Below are 27,766 nucleotides of genomic sequence, written 5' to 3'. Positions count from 1 at the left end.
GAAAGCCACAGAGTGATTCTGAGTGTGAAGATGTGCAGGACATGCTGGCACTGTGGATGATTTGGCAGGTGAGTTGAGAATGAGATATACTGAAGAACACACTTAGCTGATGTAAAGGCTAGCAGCATTTTCTATTTGGTGAGAGATAATGAGAAGTGTATACCGGCTGATCTGAGATCAGGCATGTTTCTGTCACATTTAATGGGAAACTCAATATCAGCACAGGTGTTGGCTTTCATTTTCATCTGCCTATTTCACATATTGATTGACCAGCATGGTTTAAGTGATTCTCCATCGATATCCAGAACAGTGCAGCCAACATGCAGTGCAATTAATGACAGGATGGTCAACAACTTGTTTGTGATAATCTCCAAGACTGCATGATAACAATACACACCCCTAAATCACTGGTTTTAAATATGTAAATTTCAGTGCACAAAATGAGTTTACTATTTTCATGATCCACATTTGAGCAAACTTCACACTACTAATATATCAGTTCTTCATTTTAATAAAAAAAAATGATTTCTACAATATTTATTTTCTTATAAATGAGTGTCAGGAGATTTTTTGGGGGAGTATACATCTCTGCAGGATGGATACCAGCAAATGGGAGATGAGGCTTGGGGTTAGGGATAGGTTTAGTGTTAGATTATACCTTCCACCTGGAGCTGTACCTCCCACTTGGAGCTGCCCTATGGGGGATCATTGAATATTACAACATTGATAATTTAAAAAAAAGTATATATATATATATATATATATATATATATATATATATATATATATATATATATAATTGGGTTCAAGTAATTGGTTAAAGTCCCACTCTGGGTGACGGTCTGTGAGGAGTTTGGTGTGTTCTCCCTGTGTCTGCATGGGTTTCCTCCAGGTTTCCTCCCATAGTCCATAAACACATGTTGGAAGGTGGATTGGAGACTCAAAAGTGTCCGTAGGTGTGAGTGTGTGAGTGAATGTGTGTGTGTGTGTGTGTGTGTATGTTATGTCCTGTGAAGGACTGGTGCCCCCTCCAGGGTGTGTGATAGATCCACCACGACCCCGAACTGGATAAGCGGTTACAGACGAATGAATGAATGAACATTGATTGTGAATGATTATATGATGAGAAATGTTTAGATGTGTTTTATTCTCATTGCTAATCAGATAATGGGATATTATTTATGTGAGATATGTCATATTCAGACTTCTGCTTTGCAATTCATCATAAAACTCACAGAAAAGGTAGAACATGACACCTGCTGTGGCTTTTTAAGCATGGAGTCATTTTACCAACAAACAAAGTTTAACATGCACAATACTTATGTGATTTCTTTGCCTGACTGCAAAGAAAGAGGCAAGCCCTGTTTTTGGACCCAGCATATTTGTCGCTCCAATATAGACAAAAAATTACACCTGCTGGAAGGACAAGTCAGAGCTGTTGGTTTCGACATTGTTCACAAAGTGCTTTGTTGCCATTTTGTGGGTGTTGTGTGGGATTTGCAGTTTTCATTACAGCTTTATACTCTAGCCAGATATATCTGAGCAAACATGCCAGCTAAGAAAAATTAAGTATGAGTAAATGTACACATGTACTAAAAAATTGAATTACTGAGTTAAATCAGGACTTCTTCAAATTTCAAGAAATTCAATAATGGCTTAAATCTGATCTATGAAATCTAAAGTTGCTGTTTACATGGCCACTTGCATAGTCCAATAACTAATGAATTCTGATAATGATCAAATTATTTACACACTCATTGAAACAAAACGCTCAAGTTGAAATAATCTGTCTTAACATGTTCAGAATAGAGTTTCTATTCATTTGTTTCAAGTTTATTTATTTACTTGCTTTATATGAGCCTGAATTCAGGTTTATGCATTAGTTTTTTAAATATTTATTTATTCACTTTAACATATTTACAAAAATAATCAGCCATAAAAATGTTAAGGGGAATAATAGTAGGGACAGGATTGTTTATCTATCTAACTATCTATCTATTTATCTATCTATCTATCATGCAATGTGTGGCTTTTTCTGGCATTCCCCGGGAGGCAACAATTGTATAAATAACAGATGGCAACACTGAAGGGCAACTACTCCCTCGTCTAAGTGCTTTGTTGGTGTGCTTTATTGATTTATGCAGTGCAGTGAATATTAGACGCATCTGAACATAATGTGTTTTCTCAGAGGAGCGCTCACGTGTCATGCATATTGACATCTGATCAGCATAAATTGAATAAACCAAATCACTCTCAAGGTTTATTCCTGAGTGTGTGAATGAGACCTTGGCATTATTTGTTGATTATTGTGAATGCAGATATCTCACTGTTGTTCTGGTGTGGTCCTCGGTAGAGGAGGTCCACTGTCACCATATGTACAGCCTCTTTGTAGCTGGACAGCACATTTGTGCATAAACCTCTCTGTAGTGAATTATAAGCGGTGGCGTTTTTTCCGCTAATGTGTGAGGCCTGCTCTGTGATATCTTGAGAAATGTCAATATTGCAAATCTCTTACACAGTTACATCCAATAATAAAGATAGCAACACTGTTTGCATTTTTCTTTTGCCTATCGGTATGAGAAAAATTATGGAAATATTATGTGAAGAAGTTGTATTTACATATTCTTAACTGTCAGTTTCCTAGTTGTTGCTAATCAATTATGCAGTAATTGTGTTTTAATAACAAGCTCAATATTTCAATTTGTTTACATTTAAATGTATACATGTAATATGTAAAATATAAAAGAGAACAGCCCCATCCAAGCGCTACTCACACACAACAGACAGAGTAACATGTTGGGAAACAATACAGCTTTGACCAACAACAGACCATGAAACCCCTCACAGCATAACACATAACTCATTAAAAATAACTATAGAAAACAACAGACTACAAGTAAATATATACAACAGCAATAATGTCAATGTCAACAGCAATAATGCAGTGCATGCTGGGGGCTGCTTTACATGGCCACACCCCCTGCACTGTCCAGTGAAGTCTGTAGGCTGTGGCAAATGCCTCAAAATGTTTTGATTTTCAGGACATCAGGAAGATCATTATTATTTACGAGTGCACTTTGTTGCCTGAGGAAGACAGCAGAGATATCAAGTTATATTGTACACATGTAAATGATGCTGCTGAGAATGAGGAGGAGCTCTGAAATGCAAAGAAACATTTGAAACATTATCCTGTCCTTACCTGCCTAACGTCTCCCTGCTAACATCAAAGCCCCTCATGCATTCAGTGGTTTTCTGACTTAGTGCAGATATCACATTCTTAGAAGCAGCTTCCTCCTTTTGAACCCAGGTATCACTGTCAGTAGGCCAGCATTTCTGTGAAAAAGAAAACACAGCAACCTCTAACAAGGTTTGGTTTCACCAAAATGCTTTGAAAATATGTACATGCAAAAAACCTTCAGACTATCTGTGAATGTCACCTGTTCATTGGTGGATGTTCCTACCCAGTAATTCATCTTAGTGTATGCTGACAAATCCCATGCTTGAGGAGTATGACAGCAAACTAATAGCATGGATTAGAACCGAATCAGGGATTTGTGTGGAAATCTACACTGCTGAGCAGATATCACTGCAGAGAGTGAGGGCTATCACAGTTCATGTGATAGATGTAGAAGTGTATTAAATATACAGTATAAGGCACAAACTGTACCCTTTAGAGTAGAAGCACTGTGACTGGGGTTGAACCCTTAGTGAATCATGTTAGGTACTTGTCATTAACGAAGAAATGAAAGAGAAGAAAAAAAAATTCACTCTTGGCTTTTATTGTGAGTCAATGGAATCAGTCTGTTTTCCAGTGTTTTTGTAGTAATTTTGTAGCATGCTTATTTTTGCATTTACCATGAAATTGTAGCACAGTGTTAAGTGTAACTGATGTTTTCAAAACATGAAAAATGGTGATACAAGGTTTTGCAACAATATGTTTTGGGTAACATTTTATAACAAACCCCTTTTTAACTGCCACTTACAATGTATCTCCAAGCATTTTATCATGCACTTTCCCACCTTTTAAATGAAAATTTACCTGGTAATTACAGTGTACCTTACCATAACTTATGGATTAACTTCATTATATAAACGTATAAGGGTTGGACAATGAAACTAACACCTGGTTTTAGGCCACAATAATTCATTAGTATGGTGTAGGCCTTCTTTTGCGGCCAATACAGCATCAATTCGTCTTGGGAATGACATATACAAGTCCTGCACAGTGGTCAGAGGGATTTTAAGCCATTCTTCTTGCAGGATAGTGGCCAGGTCACTACGTGATGCTGGTGGAGGAAAACGTTTCCTGACTCGCTCCTCCAAAACACCCCAAAGTGGCTCAATAATATTTAGATCTGGTGACTGTGCAGGCCATGGGAGATGTTCAACTTCACTTTCATGTTCATCAAACCAATCTTTCACCAGTCTTGCTGTGTGTATTGGAGCATTGTCGTCTTGATAAACAGCACCACCTTCAGGATACAATGTTTGAACCATTGGATGCACATGGTCTTACTGGTGCAATGTGCAGTTAATGAAGATTGGCCACCAGGCTGCTCCAATTTAGCCATGAAACCTCCCACACTAAAATGACAGGTGTTTCAGTTTCATTGTCTAACCCCTGTATATATAAAATACTTACTTGTTCAATTGGGTACAATTGGTGTGTAATGTTTTATATTTACCATGTAATTTCCCAGAATGTATGGTGTAAATTATATGTTGTCTGACATTGTTCTGTGCATTTTGTTCAGCAGGCATCTTCACTCATATTCCAGGGATTTATGCTTGTTCTAATAAATTATACCTTGTGCTTCATTCAGATTTAATACACATGCATTTATTCACTGATAATAATGATACCACAAAGTAAGTACTGTTCGCTCCTTCTTACATCCTTCTTACAGCAAAACAACAAGGAGTAGGCTGGATTACATAGTTCAACACAGTTCTCCCCTTCTTACATCTGTGTTAAAAAAAAAAAAAAAATATATATATATATACTGTACACCCTACAAAGTGGGGAGATAAACTGTAACATGTGCTTCCATTTTTGTATTTGTATTGTTTAATTTCTTCAATTGTATTGTTCTCTTTTTAAAGACAGAAATATTTAGGTACAAATGCACAACTTTCTCCTTTTTAGAAGTGAAAATAATGTATGTTGACAGCTCTTTTTAGTGTGCCACTTTAAGGTGGTCGGGTAGGCAATACTTATTACTGCTTCACAGATGCAAAGTAACAGCACCTCATGTGCACATAAAGCGCTGTCTCTTTCAGTGGCTTGCATTTAAAAGAGTGATTAGACCAAATATCCAAAACGAATGTTAATCAGTGATACACAGTACTGCCCCGTGAACAGAATCTCATTTGTCTGGGACTAATTGGAGGCTAATAGCTGTCACTTCTTTTTAGTGATGTTAACATGCAAATCTGATTTTGTCTTTACTGTTAGAAAGAGGCTGGGTGGGGCTTGGGACAAAACATGACCTTTGAAGGCATAGATGGTGTTGATTCTGCAACTAACCCGCCATGAGGTACGCAGCAAAAGGTCATGCCTAGAACTTGAATTGCCCCAAAAAAAGGAATCAAATCTCCAGAGGTCTTCTATGTGGATCTGACCATCATGAGATAAATTGAAAGACTGATTTCATATCACTAAAGCTGGAAAGGGCACCTTCTGCCAGTATTAAATGGGCATTGGAGAGACGTGAAACTGCCAGGACTCAGTGACGCCTACGTGCTGGGTGTAGCGACGAGCTACAGAGTGTGATTGCACCTGCAGATAAATTACCTGTTATTAATCCAACAAATGTAGTGTAGCAGGTGAATGGCTCTCATCTCCACCAGGGCCCAAGGTGAGCACGTTCCACTACATTTCAGCCACCTACTTTTTAAGACTGCAATCATTTAAAAAGTCTTGCGTTAGCATATGATACGCTCTGGGTAGATTGTGTCTTTTAGGAATTATGATATTTTCTTTTTCTCTATATAATCCTTAGGCAGGTAATATTCTCTGGGGTGTCTCCAGTCCTTTTGTCACAAGAGTTATCAAAGTCAGATAGAGGATATTACAACAGAGAGTCCGTTACTACCATTCTGTACGCTTCACAAATCACTTCTATTGTATTTAATGTTAGCGACCCGCTGTGCCCTTATAACACAGCTGTTCCCTGCTCTCTGGCTGAGTGTGTGTGTGTGTGTGTGTGTGTGTGCGCGCACAGTCCACCCTTGTTGCCTGAAAGAATGTGATGACTGTGCATCCTGCTTTTATGGAGGGTTTGGGTGTGCTAACCCCAGCAACTCCAGAAAGATGAGGCAATCTATGGAAGGTAAATCTGGTGCTCAGTTTTAATTTACCTATCCAAGCCTTGCCCACAAATGTGTTGCTATAGGAACCATTGCAAAACTGGATAAGCTTTGCAGAAATATCTGCAGAATTCATTCAAACTAATGAGGTGATATAGATCAGAACACTATATTGTTTATAATGTATTTTTATGCTAAAACAGGTATATACATCTTCATACAATACATTATTAGGAGCAATGTATAAATACTGAATTATTTACTGCAATGTATAAAGATAGCAACAATATAGTGATGGTTTACTCATTTTAGGGAGTAAATAAAAATACATTAACCTATATATAAAATAAGAGTATACAGCAATCAAATGCCCTACTGACAAAATACACATGTCCTTTACCGACATCTGGCAGGTCCTAATAAAACTACAGTAAAACAGTATCTGCAAAAGTTTGTAGGCTCCCTTTATAGTGAGTGAAACCAGCCAATTCATGTCTCCAAAAATAGCTTGTAAAACCATATCTCCATAGTCAAGCATGAAATAAAAGATGACACTTCAGAGCAGCTACGCATGAGTGTAAGGTCAACATTCCCAATGTTCAGCCTGAGTCAGAGGGGTATACGTTTCCCCATCACCAAGCACAGAAACTGTGGCCCATTCAACACCCTTGAAATGTGCTGTAGTGTCATTTGTGAAGCAAAAATAAATCATTCAACATCAGTACCTTACCAGTTACTGCAGAGCATGGGGCCAACCTACCTGCTAATACTTTACATTTCAGAAGAAATGCTGGATGTACAAATATCCTTGAACTTTTGAGCATATTACTGGGCAGAACTGAGGTCCAGTACAGAACGTAAAGTGTTCATGTGAACTGAGCCTTGGTTTTCACTCCCTTGCTTTTTTTTTGAGTCAACCATAAATTCACCTTCAGCCTCCAAACTCACTGACAAGGAGAGTGACCATCAAGATGAAGGACAGGGAGCAAGTAAAATAACATGAACCATAGAAGATGGAGGATGAGGAAAGTTCTGACGATAAAGAAAATATAATGTGAGACACTAACATTGAATGAAAAAAGAAAAAAAAAGTAATCAGATTATTCATAACAATAAAATGATCTCTTTGTACGCACAATGACAGCCAATATAATTACACTTTGTAATTTTACACTTATAAAGGGTAGTCCATGTGTTCATCCTGTTTACCATATTCTTGTTAAGACCCCCACAGGACCACAATCAAGCAAGTATGGTTTGGGTGTGTTGCTATTACGAGGGGAACAGTAAGAGCATGGTTGCAGAATATTTTGTGTCCACTCACTGTTCCCTGTGTTAGACACCTACCTTGTTGGTCCACCTTGTAGATGTAAAGTCAGAGAAAGTAGCTCATCTGTTGATAATGTTTGTGTTAATCACAAAACAAAAGGGAATGAACTTAAAGATGAATATATTCATGCATTCATTCATTGTCTGTAACCCTTATCCAGTTCACGGTGGGTCTGGAGCCTACCTGGAATCACTTGGCGCAAGGCAGGAATACACCCTGGAGGGGGCACCAGTCCTTCCCAGGGCGACACACACTCACACAGTCACTCACACACTCACACCTATGGACACTTTTAAGTCACCAATCCATCTACCAACGTGTGTTTTTGGACCATGGGAGGAAACTGGAGCACCTGAAGGAAACCCACGTGGACACAGGGAGAACACACCAAACTCCTCACACACATTTTGGGTCAAACCCACAAACCCAGGACCATAAAGCTTTGTGACAGCGACATTACCTCTTGCGCCACCATGCCGCCTAAGGTGAATATATTATTAACTACATATAAATTGGCTAAAATATCCATAAATATATAAAGCTAAGTAGAACTTTAATATTCATAAATGTATTAGAATTTGAAAATGCTTTTTGAAAAGTCGGCATGTAGATTGTCAGGGTCTTGGGGTTTTGGGTTTGATACCCACCCCAGGTTACTGTGAGGAGTTTGGTATGTTCTCCCTGTGCCTTTGAGGGTTTCCTCCAGGTGCTCCAGTTTCCAGCCAGAGTCCAAAAACACATGTTGGTAGGTGAGATTGTGTTCCAGCCTTGCACCCAATAATTTGGGGTAGGCTCACAACCCGCAGCAACCCTGTTCATTATAAAGCATTTACAGAAGATGGATGAATGAATGAATGAATGAATGAATGAATGAATGAATGAACATGTATGTGTGTAAACGTAACAAGTTACTACCCAACTCTAGGGAAACAAAGCGACAAAAGTGGTCAAAGAGTATATATTGCAGTACATCTTGCAGTAATGAGCCTCCAGAAAAATGCAATCCTCCACTTTTCTATTATCAGTTCTGCTTATTGTTTACATTTTCATTCTGGCAAAGGACAGAGGAAAAATGGTGGCTTGTTTTTATTATAAGCTGTATTTCAAGCATGAGTAATGGCCTTCTTATCTGACTGTGTTTTTTGAAAATATCCATGACTATGGATTATAGGGGCCTTTACACAACTGCCCACTCCAAATACATACACCCTCACACACACATACACACTCCCCTTTGTGTGTGAAAGACGGTGTATCTGAGCATTATTAGGTTCAATAGCTACATGTTATTGACAGCTGAATGGGCCTCCAACACCCACTTGAGGATCTAAGAAGGGTGGCATGTCAATTCATCAATAAATATCTCCAACCTACCTTTCAACAGCAGCCTGACACAGAACCTACATAAACGCACACACACACACACACACACACACTACTTCTGAGACCAAATAACAATTATGTACACACATTACTAAAAGTGCACTCTCTTAGTGCTACAGCTATCACATAACGACAAAATATCCCACTCCTTGATTGGTGTGCAGATATAATGTTTTCATAGAAATGTTTGTGTGCGCAAACACACACACACACACAAACACACACACACGTACACCAAAACATTGTATGATGGAGCTCCTGCAACACGGATGGTCAAAGTAAAAGTGAAGGGAGATTGATCTGGAGCGATAGCCATCTCCTCAGCAATGCCCTCACAGCCACTTATCCCCTCTCCAGGCAGGTCTGATCAATAACCCGTCTGTGTGTCAGACATGCTGCTGCTTAATTACACAAATAAATCAAAGCAGGTAGCAGCAGAGCCGCCTCTCCACCCACTGCACCCACCGCACATCTGCACTACACCTTTCTGAAACAGATGGGGTGAGGGGGTGGGGTCAGCTATGTGAGATATGATGATATGGTGACTAAATCCCTGTGAGTTCACATGGTTATTGACCTTCTCTTTGTCTCCCTCTATGTGTGTGTGTGTGTGTGTGTGTGTGTGTGTGTGTGTGTGTGTGCATTTTATATGGTCTTCGGGGCCTGTAGTCCAAAATGAGCTCTAGATGAGACGGCTGAGTCTGAAGAGGCCAATCGGAATTAGTATGCCTCATTTATCTGGAGAATATGTAGCCTCCAGGCAGACTGCTGACCGCTCTTCTTCTCCCTGTCTCTCTCTCTCTCTTTCTCTCTCTCTCTCTCTCTCTCTCTCTCTCTCTCTCTCTCTCTTTCTTTCTTTCCTGTTTTTCCATATTTGATTTCTTTTTTTTTCTTTTCTCCATTTTTACCTTGTTTTTACCTTATCTATTCTGTCCTGTCTTATTCTCCCCTTACGTATCTCTCCAGCTTCTTCTTATTACACATATTTTCCCTTTTCTCTGTTGCTCTTCGTCTCTCTCTCTCTCTCTCTCTCTCTCTCTCTCTCTGTCTCTCTCTTTCTCTCTCTCTCTCTCTTTCTCTCTCTCTCTCTCTTTCTCTCTCTCTCCCTCTCTCTGACACATTATCATCTGTTTTTCTTCCAGGCTTCTCTGAAATTTATTGAACAACTGGAATGTGACAAACATTAAGTATCTCATTAATTGGCTTTGCTTTACCACCACCTCCCATCTTCAGGGAGTGAATCATACTTGAACTTTGAGTATACTAGTAGAGGACCACCATTTTGTGTACTGTTTCAATCTGTTGCTAATAGTACACTGCTAGTCAAAGCAATCTCCAAAAAGTACATATACTACTAGAAGGAGCAGCCCAGATATACATAACATTAGGATTCAATTTTTGTGTTCATTATAATTTGTATAAATTTACGCTTACCAAGTGAGCACTAAGCTTATGTTGCTATTTTCAGTCAAACTCTTATGTGGCCTCATATGTTAAGACTGGTTTTTCACACAGGGTAATAATCAGATATGCATGTGTACACCCACAAAGCATGAACTATATTTTGAACCCTGGTAATGGCCTTACATTCAAAGAAGTACACATAGAGACCAAGGTTTCATAGTGCAAGTGAATTTGAAACAAAATGAAGGTGTTTTGAGTGTGAGATCCTAAAGTAGGGCAGCTGTGTTCAGGAGACAATTGGGACTGAAGTTGTTTCAAATCTAGAAAGGAATATATTTCTGTTAAAGCAGAGGAGAATGACCAAGGAGCTCTGGTCACATGGGGGTAGAATACAGGGCTGTGGTTTCTCTTGGCTGTTGCACACTATAGTCATCAAGCCAATGCTGGTGGCTTTGAGAAGGCCTGCACAGAGGGTCACTCTGAGGTCCCAGCAAGGGGAAGTGAAAATAAACCTGTTCACTAGTGCTGATGACTTCAGACACCATGATGCTGTGCTTGGCTTAGGTAAATTCCTTGATAAGGTCCACAGTGGCACATTGGACCAGATTAATTGGAACAAAATAACTGTATTGTTACTTGCTCAGCAGTGGTTTTTGACCGCTGAAGGTTTTAAAGTACTTGGTGTATTTTTTAGCACTGATCTGTATAAAATGGAAAACTAGGATGGGGTGGTAGAGCAGATCCTGGGAAGACTCTAGAGATGAACATGGGTTGTCATACAGGCCAGTGAGTACTTGGAATTAATAATGTCACAGCTGCAATGCTATGGCTCAATTTAAGTGTGCTCTATCCCCCTGTGGGTTTGCTGCCACAGATTCAGAATGCCTTTGTTTGACATATTCTTGGATGGTCATCGCTAGCTTACACCTTGGGTGCTGTACCTGCCTCTGGCTGAAAGAGGCCAGGGGCTAATCTGGGGACCGGCCGCAGTAAAGGCCATGAGACTTCACACTGTTCGGAAACTGCATTTCCAAAAGGACAAAACTCTTGCTGTGAAACATGTAGTTGTGTCTGGGCTTTATGGATCACTCATTGATGCTTTAGGTCTGTTTACAAGCTCATTCTGTTCGAGATGACCCATTGTTCTCTAACCTTTACTTCTCTCATTAAGCTTCCTTTCTGTAGGCTACATTCATATTACAAAACTCATTCATCAATTCCGAATAGTATCCACCCCTTGGATACATGAATGCAAGAGAATGTGTGGAGATGGGAGCGAGTTTGTCTAACGTGGGAATGATGTGATTTTAGGAGGATATATAGTGCTGAGGGGAGGAGTTTGGGCATGGTCCAGCTCCCAATTTATTTATTTTTTTATTACATAACTCCTATAAGTAACCTGTATCTATCTGTAATGTGAATGAATATGTCCCTGAAATGGCACACATGCCCACATTGATATGTTAATGCAAGTCGTATGTGTCATGAGATGACTGATGGTATTAAAACTGGAAAAAGAGACATGTTAGCTCATGTTGTGTATTGCTCAGGAGGACAGCAACACCTTGTACACTGTACATGATTAGGATGAGACTGTGAAAACCTATATAGTGCTCAGTGTACACTGTAAAAAAAAAACTGTTGTTTTTACGGAAAAAAAACTGGCAGCTGTGGCTACCAGAAAAATTTTGTTAAAAATACAATAAAAACATAAAACATATATAATATAATATAATAATGGTTTCTGCACTCATAGACTGCATCGTATGTAGAAATATGAAATCATTTATACTAAATTATTAAGTTCACATCTTGTTGTCAAACTAGTGCTAGTGCTCAGAGTAACTCAGTAATTACAGTTAACTGACCATGTTGGGGGCGGCACGGTGGCGCAGCAGGTAGTGTAGCAGTCACATAGCTCCAGGTATCTGGAGGTTGTGGGTTCAAGTTCCACTCCCGCTCCCACTGTCTGTGAGGAGTTTGGTGTGTTCTCCCCGTGTATGCATGGGTTTCCTCCGGGTGCTTCGGTTTCCTCCCACAGTCCAAAAACACATGTTGGAAGGTGGATGAACTTGCATCTTTTTTTCAGAGATGTCTACTGCCCTGAGTGTTTTTGAGGGTGGTGATTACAAGAGGCCTTCTTCTTCTTTTCAGAGGGCCCCAGAGTTTGACTTTATCAGCCAGCAAGAGGCTTTTGTATCAGTCTGTTTTAAAGATTTACAGCAAGTTGTAACTCTAACTGGGGAAAACACAGTTCTGTCCCTGGATGTCCACAGCCTTTATGACAGCTGCTGTACCACGCTCCCTTGCCCAAATGCCTTGGAGACCCCCAGTATAGGATCCAGCACTGTGTAGTCCCTACCAACATTTGTTCAACATTTGTATCAACGTTTATCTTGGATATTTCACCACTGTGCATCATTTCTCCTAACCCTGATACTGTGTTTCTCACTCCAGGCTGGTGCTGCAGTTTGAGTTCCTGGGTTGGGTTCAGGGCTTTCTGTTAAATTTGATTCAGTTTGTGTTCAGCTGTAAGTCCTCCAAAGCCCAGTGCTGTAAATATGTGTTGCTCAGTTTCTTAGTGGGACAGGCAGAGTTAGCAGTGTGGAAATCTCAGACTGACGCTCAAAAGGCAAGATATAGATGTTGCAAACTCTTCCAAGCCTCAGTGGAATCCCATGTTTTTTATCAAAACACTTTTCACGTTTCTGGGTTTAAGAAAACATGGTCCGCTAATGAAGCTTCTGCTGCTGCTGATGGAGGTGTTTTACTGTTCACCTGGGGATATTTTACCTTCAGATCTCTGGAACCATATATTCTGTGCTTTTCTAAATGATGCATAAATAAAGGGGTTTTAAAGTCAAAGCCTCTCTCTCTCTCTCTCTCTCTCTCTCTCTCTCTCTCTCTCTCTCTCTCTCTCTCTCCACTTTTATATTTATTTCCTTCTTTCTCTCTTCTTCATTTCCCTTTCTCTCTCTTTTGCTTTTTCATTCATCTGTCTCTCTCGTTCTTTCTTTTTTATTACTGGTCTTTTTTCTCCAGCTTCCTCTTATTGCACATTTTACCCCTTCTCTCTGTTGCTCTTCTTCTCTCTCTCTCTCTCTCTCTCTCTCTCTCTCTCTCTCTCTCTCTCTCTGTGTAGAAGTGATGCGAGCTGATTTGCTGGTGAATGCAGTGCCCTGCAGACACACACTGGTCAGCTCCTCTCATGCTTTGCTGGACACATCAGCCCTTCTATTATTGCAGGACGTTTTTCAGCCTGGACTCAGACCACAGAAAAACACACGAGTGTTCTCCACTCGCACGTTCAACCAGAGGGGAAAATTAAACGGAAACTGCTTTGTGGTTAATGGGAACTAAATCTCAAAGCCTCCAGTGAAAATGGTAATTCAGCTGGATTAATGTTGTCTGTTTGATCAGTCAAATCAAAGCTGGTGGCCCCCATCCAATAAGTCAGAATCTATTTACTGCAAACTGGAGGTGCAGAACCCACATTTTTCTTGTTAATTACAAAATTAAATTATATATATATATATATATAATTTTTATTTCTTTTTTTTTTTTACATTGAGTTCTCATTGTCTCTTTGATTCTTTGTTTCAGTCTGGTGTAAGCCAATAAGCCCTGTTCTGATTGGCTGTCCTCTCTTGTGTGAGCCTCAAATAAGCAGTCCAGGCTGAAACTCTCCTTATAACTTGGATGCAGTTAAAATAGTTAAAACATACTGAGTTCTGCTTTTAAACAAATTCACCTCCAAGACATGTGTGCAATGTCCTAGGGTTGCAGAGTGAAATTGACTTTTGCACTACTGACAGTACTGAAATCAAGGGGGGCGGGGGGTGGGGTCCTACCCTCCCCCTAAAGTTACATAGTGCAGTGCTGAGCCCAAAGTAGCATTACAATTATTTTGAAACAGTAATGTTAAGGTGAAAATACTACCTAATGTACAGGAAAGCCAGCTTTCACTGCTGAGGACAACTGATTATATAAAGGAACCATCAGCCCCAGTCTTTAATTGTTTGTAAAATCTGGAGCATCTTCTCATGCAGTGTGTTGGAGTCAGCCACTAAATAATTCCCTGTTTCATGTCTCATCCCCGGCTTTTCAGACGCCTGTTTAGCCAGTGCTACAAATGGAATCACCTCCATGTTGCTGAGATTAATGTAAGAAATGAAAATTAAATCTCCTCCTATCTGTGCATTTTACTTAACTGTAATTCTCTCCAAATTATTCATATTCCTGACTGAAAGTGTGAAATGTGCTGCACTTCACCAAAAAGAATGTGATTCATGTGACTAAATGCAGAATTCAGTAATCATTTAATACAAAAAAAAAGACTTTAATCATTAAATACAATCAAGTAAAAGTATAGAAAAGAAAGTGCATTCTGTATAGAGAATATGTCCTGATTTCTATTTAGAAAACAAAAACATGTCATTAGACCACATGTGTCCAAATGTTGCATATGACATTATAACAGTAGTGTGCAAATTTCACTATATCATTGTTTCATTTTCAGTCAAGGAAGCCATTAAATAAACAATACGTTTTTTTTTCTATTCTGATTTATAACAAAGCAGTCAGCACATTCAACATGAGACAAAAGACTCCAGTGTGAAATACAATATCAGATCTTGAAATGTACTGCCACTGTGTCTCTACCACTCTACCAATCTTAAAGCCTACAGCAGTGTCCTTGACTTCATGATCCCCTTTATAGAAACACTAGCATTCACACAACCATCTCCCCACACACACCTCAGCTGCCTTTCAAATGTTATTCTCTTGTGCATCTATGCCTAAGATGTTTCTGTGGAGATTTAACGTGAGATAAAGTGAATTAAAAAATAAGTGGAAAAGAAAAATTCTATCAAAAATTAAAATGGGATTCCTAAGAACCATCAAAATTTAACATAAAGTCTTTAGTGTTTAGGTAGTAAAGCAACATCATGCTCCACTCCTGCTTGAGATCTGATGGCACAACACTGTGGGTCTGAAAATATGTATATGTGGAACAGAAAATGTATTATTATTATTATTATTCCTGATATAATAAAATTAAATTCAATAAATAGTATTGAATTGAATTGAGTAGCTAGTATTAGAAATAATGCACAGTACAGCATTAAATATTAGCTTAATAAGCATATTGCACTTACTTTTTTTTCATGAAGAACTGGGCACAGCTGCTTGATATTTATATGTTAGCCTCTGCTGCTGGAGCTCCTGGCTTCTGAAAGTTTGATATTAGAGGATGTTGTGAGTGAGTCTGGTGGGGTTTGAGACAGTCAATTTATCTCAATCATGCATGCCTAGTGTGGGTGTCTCCTCACGGGAGGTTGGCATGGCGACCAAGGACAGGAAGTAAAGCAATGCCAGCTGAAGAGCGGTCACCAAGGCGACACAGAGCAGAAACTTTGTGTGGTCTGCTGCTGAAGAGCAGCGGGGACAGTTGGGCATTGAGATTTAAGTTCAATATATATATATATATATATATATATATATATATATATATATATTGTAGATAAGGTTGTCATGGATGCATAGATTCATATTGCACATTGGAATAAAACCCTGTATCTCCTGATTTTTATTTTTTTAATTTCATAAAAAAAAAGTTGTAAATTACACCGAAATTTCATGATATTCTGACCAATCCATGAAGTAACATTTCATTAGTATTCATGATAAACTGACCAATAGAAGTGCTTCAAAATTACACAGAAACAAAAGTCTTGTCACACTGAAAGTAAAAGGAGCAATCACCATTTCCTCCAGTGATTGTTCTTCAAATTAAGGAACAGCCATTATACTGACACCTAGTGTCCTGGATGTGTCAGAGATTCTGTACTAAATCTATTTTAAACAGGGCTGCCCTCATTTGGGGGACCCACTCTAGGGAGCATAAACTGGTTCATTCTACTAAGAAGCTTGATTCTTCAACATTTGAGTTGCTCTGAAAGATACAAAACATAGTAAATTATGATTTTCAGAAATAGTTTTGCTAATTTTTTACTGATAAAACCACACACTTAGAAGTTTAAACATTCTTCAGCAAAGCCACTTTTTAACACAGGTTATATTTTCTTGAATTATTGATAAGAATTATTGTAAAGCATTATCGCCATTTGGCCATTCCCTACAGTGGGAGTAGACATTTTGCTGTAGATTACTTGGCTTTTGATTCAAATGCATTTTTTTTCTATGATAAAACTGTCAAATTACAGATGTAATGCTCTACACATCACAAAAGAGGTTTTGAGCTCTCTAATAACTGCAATAACAGTTAGCTGACACTTCTTTTTTTTCCTTTTGCATATGCCTCAACATATAGTGATAGCAGCCCTTTTATATTATAGAACATTACCTTTCCACAGTCATATTGCCACATTTCAGTTTCAGGCTGTGGCACTTAGAGATAATGGCATAACTCCTGTTTTATTCTGCCTTCAGTATGGATGAATGATCATTTTTATATTGCAGTTGCAATTTTCAGTAGTTATTTTGCAGTTTCAAAAATCTCAGTGTTTATTATTCCCACACCATCTCCTGTGTCTTAACAAGCTTTCATTTTGTTCTTTTTAACATTTTTATTTGGATTTTAATTTCTAATTTATAGAAAATAATTTAAACACTATTTGTGCAAAAGTAGCAATGAGATATTTCCCTAAATCATTCAGCGTTAAAACAGTGTAAAATCCTACAGACTACAGGGAGATGGAACACTTAAAACAAATGAGACAAGAATTGAGCTATGAATCTTTAAAGAGGAAATAAATAATTACCCAGCATTAGGAAATCTAGGGAAAAAGGTATCTCTTTGAAAGGAGTTCTTAAATGACTTACTGTAGCTGTAGATTCACCTCTCTGTGACATGCTGTACAGGAACAAAAACTACACCCTGATAAGATCTATAGTAATTCATTCAGTTGCAGTTTGCATCTTGTAGCGAGTGACTAAACTGAGAGAGAGAGAGAGAGAGAGAGCGAGAGAGAGAGAGAGTAAGAGAGAGAGAGAGAGAGAGAGAGAGAGAGAGAGAGAGAGAGGTAAGCGGTGCCTGTAGGCAGATAAAGCTGCACATGTGGTAAAACCTTCCTTAATGGCATCTCCACCATTTTATTTCACCCTGTTCTCCCCTTAATTTCAGTGCTGTGTAAAAAAGAAAACAGCCTTTGCCAGCAGCTGACCTGATTCTCTTTTGCATCTTATTACACAGTTCCTTCAAAAACTCGCTCTAAATGGTCATATCTGCAGGTGTCTCTCTCTTCCCTCTCTAATTGTACTCATCACTGCAGAAGATGCAGTTCTGTTACACCCCTCCAGCCCACACTTGCCACTGGGCATGTTCACTTTAGGTTCAAGAACATGCCCAGAACGTCTCGTTCCATTTAATGTATTTCTATGGCAATATTTTAAGCTGTGTTTACACAATCGAAAAACTCCTGGAATCAATCAATCTCTCTCTCTCTCTCTCTCTCTCTCTCTCTCTCTCTCTCTCTCTCTCTCACTCTCTCTCTCTCTCTCTCTCTCTCTCTCACTCTCTCTCTCTCTCTCTCTCTCTCTCTATTAGAAAGACTGGACAGATGAAGCATTTGTGTGTCACAAGAACAGAATGAACAGTAGAATCTTGTGTAAAACTGGATAGAGGTTGGACAGAGGCATATCAATCCTGCAGGGTTTCTAACAGCATTCTCCTGATAGAGATCAGTGGGAGTGGCCTCTGTCCTGGCCCTGCTGGAGTCCTCCACCTGCCTCCACCACAGGGACGTGGCCCTGCACACTCCTGAAAGATAGCTGTGTTTTATTTTCTGTGCTGCCAAAATCTATTACTGGAACCCAGAGGAGATTCTGGCAGGCAGGATCTTCCCTTTGTTCCATATCTTGTCCAAATATGAGTGCAGACTGAAGTATTCTCTTTTTAAAAAGGTTCCAAGGTTCTTCTGCTGTGTCCTACAAAAGAGAAGCTACACTTTCACATCCTTTACACATGTGACATGACTCATGCATTTCCCCCACCTTTCTTTTGAGACTCTGCGTATGACTTCAGAGTGAGAAAGATGCACCAACTTGACTTAACAGTGTAAGACCTTGTGAGAATTCAGTGTTAGGTCTTGCTTATCAGGGGGTGTCTTTTCAGTTGACGAGCTGGAGATATATGCCACAAGAGGCATCAGTAGGGTATTTGTCTTCCATTTGATGCAGTAACAGCTACTGCTCTCCTGGTAAGCCTTACATTAGATGTTTGAACATTTCAATGAGCATTTGATTGCATTCAGCCAGGAGAAATGTAGTGAGGTCATGTACTGCTGTTGGACGATAAGTAACCACGAATGCTATGCCAACACATCTCATAAATGGAGCTCCATAGAAAGCACAATCCAGAGTTGGGGCCTTATACCCCTACAGCCTAAACTTGGCATTAAGATAGGTGACATTAGGCCTGTGTGCATGCTCTATTTTAATTTTAAGCATTTCTATGGCGGTTCAACAAGTAGTGTTTGCACAATTGAATGTTCTTCTTCAGAAAGAGCAGTTAGGTGCATTGTGATTATTTTACAAATTGCCACAAGCCAACATATCTAATCACAGTTGCTTTTGTGTGCATCTGGGATTAAGAAAGGTAAATAGTATTACTACAGTATTATTTTGAATCGCTATCACTGAGGCTTGCTCAGAGGTCTCTAAGCAATTTTTTTGTCTATCAGTGTAGAGATATATTAAATTAGAGTTGCCGCATACTGGGTAATACCACATGCAGCAAGCTGAGGTTTAATTTCCTGCTCAGGCAACAAAAATTCATCATATCCATGAGCAAGACGCCTAATGTTACATATGCATTCATTTATACCATCAGCATTTGCATAGGATTAGTTGTATCCAGTTGCACTGAATTGGAGCATTTATCAATTGCATAAATGTAAATATTAACAGTAATCCTATTTATTATTTTTTTTTCTTGTGGATTACTTATCACTTCCTGTATTTTTTAAATAATAATTATTATAAAATATTATATTATTGTATATTATATTATAATTATAACAATTATTATTATTATATGCAACAATTTTGACCGAAGACCTGAACTTGTGTGTGTTATCGTAGGACAAGTAGTACCACCTTAAAAAAAAAAAGGAAACTCAGTATTTTATCTATACGTACTGCAGTCCTGTTGGCCAATGAATTAAGTTGCAGGAATTAAATTACATGACTAGCTTGATAGCAACTCCCTTGCTTAATCTCAAAATAGATCAAAAGCTTGAGCCCGGAGTGCAATTATTTCCCTCGCTTCCTGCTTCAGCTGTTTGTGCTTTCCTGGAGGACCCATTTCTTCTTCTTCTACTTCTTCTCTCTCTCTCTCTCTCTCTCTCTCTCTCTCTCTCTCTCTCTATCTCTCTCTCTGAATGCTTTGGCTGCAGGCACATCATGCTGTATTACTGTATGACACACCTAAGCGGTGTCACATCTGCAGCAGGTGGCCTACTGCTCCCAGAGACCTTCTGCTGTTTATTCTGCTCGATGAGCCTCCATATATCTGCCCATATAGGCTTTTTATGTGGACCGAGTTATTCCCAATCCATGAAGCCAAAGGCTGGACAGTTATGGTTTATAGATGCTGTCCAGTAAACTCATGAATTTTGCACCAGTAGCCATTGGTGTGAGCCAAAGTTGAAGTCTCCGGACCTGTGGGTCGTCTAAAAGGCCTACAACTCCCTCTGCCCCATACCAGGAGACTGTGGATCTCACATTGGCTTCAGGAACTGAATGTAGTTCCGCTGCAAAAGAGGGCTGACTGCACCAGCAGCCATTTTCCTCCAGCTGGGATATGCCATGGCTGCCATTTTTTTTCCTGGATCATCAAGGTAATTGGCATCTGTGGCCCTGCTGACATCTGCCTGCATGCTGCCAAATCACTGTCTCTACACCCTTTAACTCCCACAGTGGATGCATCAGGACAGCAGCATGAGACTGGATTGAGTTTTATTTTTGCCATTCCTTTACACACGGCTGACATTTACATTGCAGATGTCTAAGGCATACATCTTATTTGTGGAAGTGTCTGTCCCCATAGTAGAGGAACTCCCCATTCTGCCCATTCTTATTTCCTTTTATGAAGGAAACATTTTATGATGCTCTTGTTTGAAAAGCTGCAGAGAACTCTTCATCTGTGGTATTCACGTCATAGTAGAAATAATGTTCTGAAATCATGTTCAGCAGACAATAAGTCACCAAAAGATGTAAACAAACAAACAAACAAGCCAACAACAAGCAAGGCAACTTTGTTAATTTGTTTGTTCTTGACCTGGCTACCTTAACATGTAGATTTAAACAACAAGTTAACAGCATGCAAAATGGCATTGGGCTGTGGAACAGTAGAACTCTTGAAGAAAGAAAGAAAGAAAGAAAGAAAGAAAGAAAGAAAGAAATCCTAGGCCTTCAGCATGTACTTAAGTAGATTGTATCCTAGTGTGAAGTGGTTGGTATGCAGATCAACACATCCCAATCCGAAGCCCTGGTTATTTTCTGGAATAAGGTGACATACTACCTTCTGGTAGTTGATGAGAACCTACCCAAAGTGAGATCAAATGCAGCTTAGATTCTGTGTTTGTTGTAATGCAGTTAATGTTCCAGACAGTAGTGGTAAATAGACAGCTGAGCCAAAAAGCAAAGATATCAGTTTTCCAGTTGATGTATAGTCTCATCCTCACCTGAGCTTTGGGTAATGACAGAAAGCATGAGAACGCTGATGCACACAGCAGAAATGAGTTTTGTTTGGCAGTTTGCTGGGCACACTCTCTGGACTCAGGTGAGGAGTAGAACTGCTGCTCATTCCCACAGAGAGGAGACAGCTGAGGTTGTTTGGGCATCTGGTAAGGATGCCTTCTGGACACCTCCCACTAGAGCTATATTAGGCAAGACCAACTGGGAGGAAGCCTCAAGGCAGACCCAGGGCTCACTGGAGGGACTATATCTCGCAGCTAGTCTGGGAACACCTGTAGATTCCCCAAGAGGAGCTGGTGGAAGTTTCAGGGGGCAAAGAACTCTGGGCTGATTTGCTTGCCATTTTGCCACCTCAACCATGAAATGCATTAAGCAGAAAAATGAGGATGATGGTGATGATGATGATGATTTTAATATAAACCAAAATTGAATGCAGTAAAATATTTTTTTAAAAAGTTAGTGTCTTCAGGGATTTCTAGAACACAGCTTTGGCTCTGTGTTTCTGTTTAAATGCATCTGCTGCACACCTGCTTTTTTGATGAAGGGTTGAGTAGTCAAATCAGGTACTTGATAAGAATACTGAACATCCTGGAATAAAGGTTTTCAAATGACTTATCAAACACTTTTTATATTAATGTTTCATTTAACTGATCAGTTCAAGCCTCAATATATACAGAAGAGGAGGTAGACTCCTTTTGAGTTCTTCTCTTAAAGTGTCTTCTTCATGACCTGAGGGAAATTTTCCTGTGCTACTGTTGCATTACTGAGGCTTACTTGAGGCTAAGACCTGGGCAATACAAAGTTCATGATGTTCATTCTCACATAAAGAAATCTCACCAGCTCTTTTCTTGAGAGTTCCAGTCCCTATTAAAATGAGCCGGTTAAGGGCTCTGACACTTTAATGCAAATAAGCTGTTGCTGGCCATGCCCCACCCCGCCCATGTTTACGCAGGTGAGAGATGGTGGCAAGGTAGTTTTATGCAAATTCCCTTATGAAGTCACAATAAGCGAGCCATCCTAACGGCTCGTAGAAGCATATGATTACTGACACCAAAATCTTTCAGTTGACGCACAGAAAAAGGATCAATGTTTTGTTTTTGTTTTTTTTTCGCAAAAAATACAAAAGCACTCAAAAAGTTTTGCATAATATACCCCCTTTAAAGTTGAAATTTACGACCAATGTTGTACATTTCACGGTACCTTTAGTAAACAAATATGCACCTGTAGATGTCAAAGTAATATATAAGCATATAAGCCTGATGAACTGTATGTATAGTAAATGTTAAGGCTGACTACTCTATGGAATGGTCCAGCTGTTTTAATACTGATGCAACATATAGCTGAAGGCAAAGGTTAAAAATAAGTACCAGCTCTTTACCACTTACTCGTTTACACATTCACTGACTTACTACACACTCTTTACAAATAAACAGGCATTTCCACATCAGTCTGAGATACTTTTCAAACCTATTTGGAATGCATTTTTAATGTATTTTCTACATTATCTTTCACGTTGCAGAAATGACAAATCGTCTTTACACTGAACATTATTATTTTTTTATTATTAAACTATTATTTTTGGCTGGTCTTACTGTGTGTGACAATGTAACACTCTTCCATGCTTTACTCTCTGCTACAAACACAACATCATCCACCTCTGTATTATTTAGCCTGCTGGCGAACATAACGCCTTGATGCCTGGATTCTTCAGAGGCTTTATTCCTTCTTTTTTCCTTCAGCCAAACGTGCGCCTGCCAGCACACCATCTTTTATAAGGATGAAAGTTTCAGATTTATTCATTTCATCTTTTTTTGTTTGTTTGTTTTTTGTTTATCTTTTTTTTTCATCTAATTCCCACTACTTGTCTAAATCCAATTTTGCCAGCCTCATTGTCTGAGGAGCAGAGGGATTTATGCACAAAGAGCCAGGCTTTTCCCTTCTGCTGAATTTGATTGTGCATTTCAGAGCCTATGGTTCTATTCTGTGTAAAATCAAAGATAGTAATGTTAAATGGCATCAGTAGTGCATAATACTAATAATAATAATAATCGCAAGAACAGAATTTATTGCTATTGTTACAATTATTATTATTAATCCATTCCTGCAGGAAATACACTGCAAACTTACAATAAATGAATGAAGAAGAATAAAGAAAAAATCTAATCTTAAAGCAGTGCATTTCACACCTGTATTTACTTGTGATCATATGGCTTTTATGTATAGCACTTCTAAAATATATGAGACTCTGTGCAGAAATAATACTGGTGTTGTCTGGGAGTAAACGTGTCTTACATCTGCATCACATTCAGCTCCAGATTCTAGAATTGAATCATGTCTAATTATGTTTTGTGCAAGGCCTCATTTTAAGCAATTAACAACAAAGTAACAATGTGATTTTCTCTTGTGTGTGATCTCTTTCAACTATGCAACTGTCTCTAGCAGAATTCTTTAAAACCCTCAGGGTCTGGGAGTTTTTAAGGGGGCTCCATTTCACAATTACAGAATTAATAGTCATGGTAATCATGCAATTACTCTGCGGTTACATTAACAGAGTGACCCTCCTCTGGCACAAAAAAAGAAGCAAGTGAGCTGTTCTCTTTTAGCACTGCCCTTTGGCTGAAAACGTCAGTTTAGCGCAGACTCCAGAGAACTAGTGTACAGATAAAGAGGTCTTCTATTTAGCATTGCTTTCATACCAGAGGCCCAGGCTGAAGCATAAGCCATGCAACACAAACCTACGCATAGTCTGTTATGAGAAATATTACATATCATTTGCACCTCTATATGCCCCAAGATGCTGTATAGCGCATATTCACACAATATGCCGCCAAATGCCTATATATCCAGAGGGAGAATGCAGACTGACAAGTGTTCACACAGCACACACCTCCACGATTTACACTTGCAAATTAATTGAATGTAACCCAAGCAAAATATTTGGCACCCATTATTAAACTGCATCCCACATATGAAGAAAAATAAGTGGACATCTCCTTTACATATTGCATTTCATTTATTTACCAGTCTGTGTTTCACTCACTGTCCACTCTGTTATCACATAAAAACATTAATTATTGACATGTAGATGTAAGGTCAGAGATATTAGCTTATCTGTTTGTGTGGGACAGCCTCTAGTCCTTCATCAGTGGACACAGGACGCAGCCCACCGGACATTTTCGGCTGGATATTTTTGATTGGTGGACTATTCTCAGCCCAACAGTGTAACTGAGGGGTTTAAAATCCTCCAGCAGCACTGCTGTGTCTGATCCACTCATATCATTACTGTGTGTCAGACCAGAGCAGCACATGCTAACACCCCACTGCCATGTCGCATTCACTGCAGCACCTAGAATGGTCCATTACTCAAATAATACCTGTTCTGTGGTGGTCCTGACGAATTTTGCAGAGTAGCGGATGTACAGAGATGATATAATGGACATTGAGTATAGAAACAAGAAAATGTCAATACATAATTATTTTTACTTAGAAGCATCCACAAAACATATGATTTGAGCAGAGGCACCAAACCTTTTAAGTGCACATTCAAGACAAACAACACCCAGTCAAAGAATTCTGAGGAAAACACAGCAGCAGGATTCCAAACATCACCTGGGACTGACCACTCACACTGTGCCCAACATACCTCAGCACTCCTGCACTCCATTCTCAGTCCGGTCACATCCGTGCCTCTGAGCATCTCTCACAGTTGTAATCAGAACTCTCCAGACATGTTGGCTTGATTGAAGGACTGCTAGGTGGCAAGTCCCACAGTTATTTATGACCCCCCAGTCGGCAAAAATAAATCAAGCGCCACTGGCTGACATGCTCGCCTGTATCTCTGTGCCAGGGGAGAAGCAGAAAACAGCCAAGCAGAATCCCGCTATTGAGCCTTTGCTTTATATGGACGAGACAGAAAATGTTGTGGGAAAACACTGAGCACACATCCAATGGTAGCGGATATAAATGGCTGAAGCTAAGGTCGCCTGCGGTGCACGTAAGAGTATGTCTTTTTTTCTGAGCTTTACTAGGTTCAAGTTCCCAGGGAGTGATGAACTGAATTATAATGAGAAATGTTCTGGCTGTTTGATGGGTCTGTGTGTGTGCTGTACTAATTGTTTTGAATATACATTGAAAGAAAAAGGGCTGACCATACAGAATTTTTGCCGTACAGTTCCTATGGATATTTCAAGATAAATTCCAGTAAATATTTCAGAATTGGTTTTACCTGCCAGCCACTTTAATATTAAAAGTTTTAAATCCAAAATGTATTTGAATTTGTTTGTTCTTAATAGTCACTGTCAAAAAATATATAATTTATATATTCATGATTGTTGAACTAACCTAATTCTTTATCATTTTCTTCCAGCTTGCCCATTACAACGCACCCCGAAGAGTGGACAGCTAGCCTACGAATTATGAATGTTGAACAAGATGACCTTCTCCCAGCAGCAGCAGACGATGAGAGGTCCTAGGTGGAACCGGGCCTTGTCCGACCCATTGTTCGTGCTGTTGCTGGCCTTGCAGCTCCTGGTGGTTGCTGGCTTAGTGAGAGCTCAGACCTGTCCGTCTGTCTGCTCCTGCAGCAATCAGTTCAGCAAGGTCATCTGCACACGTCGGGGCCTGAGAGATGTGCCAGATGGCATCTCTACCAACACCCGCTACCTGAACCTGCAAGAGAATCTTATCCAGGTGATCAAGGTAGACAGCTTCAAGCACCTGCGGCACCTGGAAATCCTGCAGCTGAGCAAGAACCACATCCGTAGCATTGAGATTGGAGCCTTTAATGGTCTGGCCAGTCTGAATACACTGGAACTCTTTGACAACAGGTTAACAACCATCCCAAATGGAGCATTTGAGTATCTGTCCAAGTTAAAAGAGCTATGGCTAAGGAACAATCCCATTGAAAGCATACCATCTTATGCCTTCAACCGAGTACCCTCACTGCGAAGGCTTGACTTGGGTGAGCTGAAAAGGCTCTCGTATATTTCTGAAGGTGCTTTCGAAGGTCTGAGCAACTTGCGTTACCTGAACCTTGGTATGTGTAACCTGAAGGAGATCCCTAACCTCATCCCTCTTGTGCGCTTGGATGAATTGGAGATGTCAGGAAATCAGCTCTCTGTTATCCGGCCAGGGTCTTTCAAAGGGCTCATCCACTTGCAGAAACTGTGGATGATGCATGCTCAGATCCAGACAATTGAGAGGAATGCCTTCGATGATCTCCAGTCACTTGTAGAGCTCAATTTGGCTCACAACAACCTTACTCTTCTCCCTCACGACCTCTTTACACCACTGCACCGCCTGGAGAGAGTGCACTTGCATCACAACCCATGGAATTGCAACTGCGACATACTTTGGCTCAGCTGGTGGTTGAAGGAAATGGTGCCAGCCAACACCAGTTGTTGCGCTCGCTGCAGTACCCCTGTTAGTCACAAGGGGCGCTACATTGGGGAACTGGACCAGAACTATTTCCACTGTTATGCACCTGTTATTGTTGAGCCACCTGCGGATCTGAATGTGACAGAGGGCATGGCAGCGGAACTGAAATGCCGGGCAAGTTCGCTGACCTCGGTTAGTTGGATTACACCCAATGGATCTATCATGACACATGGAGCTTACAAGGTGCGTATTTCCGTGCTCAATGATGGGACATTAAACTTTACAAATGTCACGATGCAAGACACAGGGACTTACACGTGTATGGTCAGTAACTCAGCAGGCAACACTACAGCTTCGGCTACACTCAATGTGTCCTCAACAGAGAATAGTAGCTTCAGCTACTTTACCACAGTGACGGTGGAGACCATAGAGCCATCACATGATGAAGGACATACCACAGTGCAGCAGAAAGTGGGGCCTACTCCTTCCTCTGGAGTGTGGGAGACCCCTTCTACCCCTTCATCCACTACAACCACAACGGCCCGAATGTCACTGTCGACAAAGGCCACCGATAAAACCTACACTATCCCGGTCACGCCACTGGGAGATGGCTCCCTCAACACTCTGGATGAGGTGATGAAAACCACCAAGATCATCATCGGCTGCTTTGTAGCCATCACACTAATGGCCGCGGTTATGCTAATCATCTTTTACAAAATGCGCAAGCAGCATCACCAGCAGAATCACCATGCACCGACGCGGACCATTGAGATAATAAACGTGGATGAGGACTGTGTCACCGGGGGGCCAACGATGGAGGGTCACCTGACCCTGCCACCTCTGGAGCATGAGCATCTGAACCACTACAACACCTACAAGACAGCATACAATCACGCCTCCACCATCAACTCCATACACAGCTCCGCACATGAACCTTTGCTTATTCGGGCCAGTTCAAAAGACAATGTACAAGAGACCCAGATCTGACACTTTTTCATAATGGAAATTAAAAGGAGATAAAAGGATTAATAAAAACTTTCTCACAAACCCTAAGAGGGACACTCTATGACATTTCGAATCTATAGAAGATGGCTCTAGGATCTGAACACATGAGCAAGACACATGTGTAACAAATAAGCGAATGATGAAGCCTGTTAAGTGACACTGGGAACAAGGGTATGTTAACGGTTTCAAAGTGTCTTTACCTAACAGAAGTTATTTATTTAAGAAAAAAGAACTCTA

The 27,766-nt window shown here is 39.9% G+C and overlaps 1 protein-coding gene across 1 annotated transcript; it reads left to right on the top strand.

The window, feature by feature from the left end:
* Nucleotides 1-27,766, top strand: lrrc4ca (leucine rich repeat containing 4C, genome duplicate a). Its single transcript, XM_066669490.1, has 2 exons — nt 1-68; nt 25,515-27,766. Exon 2 carries the CDS (start codon nt 25,568-25,570, stop codon nt 27,509-27,511), a length of 1,944 nt encoding a protein of 647 aa, XP_066525587.1. The 5' UTR covers nt 1-68; nt 25,515-25,567; the 3' UTR covers nt 27,512-27,766.

The sequence above is a fragment of the Hoplias malabaricus genome, chromosome 4 (genome assembly GCF_029633855.1).
Source record: "Hoplias malabaricus isolate fHopMal1 chromosome 4, fHopMal1.hap1, whole genome shotgun sequence".
Lineage (NCBI taxonomy): Eukaryota > Metazoa > Chordata > Actinopteri > Characiformes > Erythrinidae > Hoplias > Hoplias malabaricus.
The sequence above is the reverse complement of the archived record's forward strand: the minus strand, read 5'-3'. Positions and strand labels throughout refer to the sequence as shown.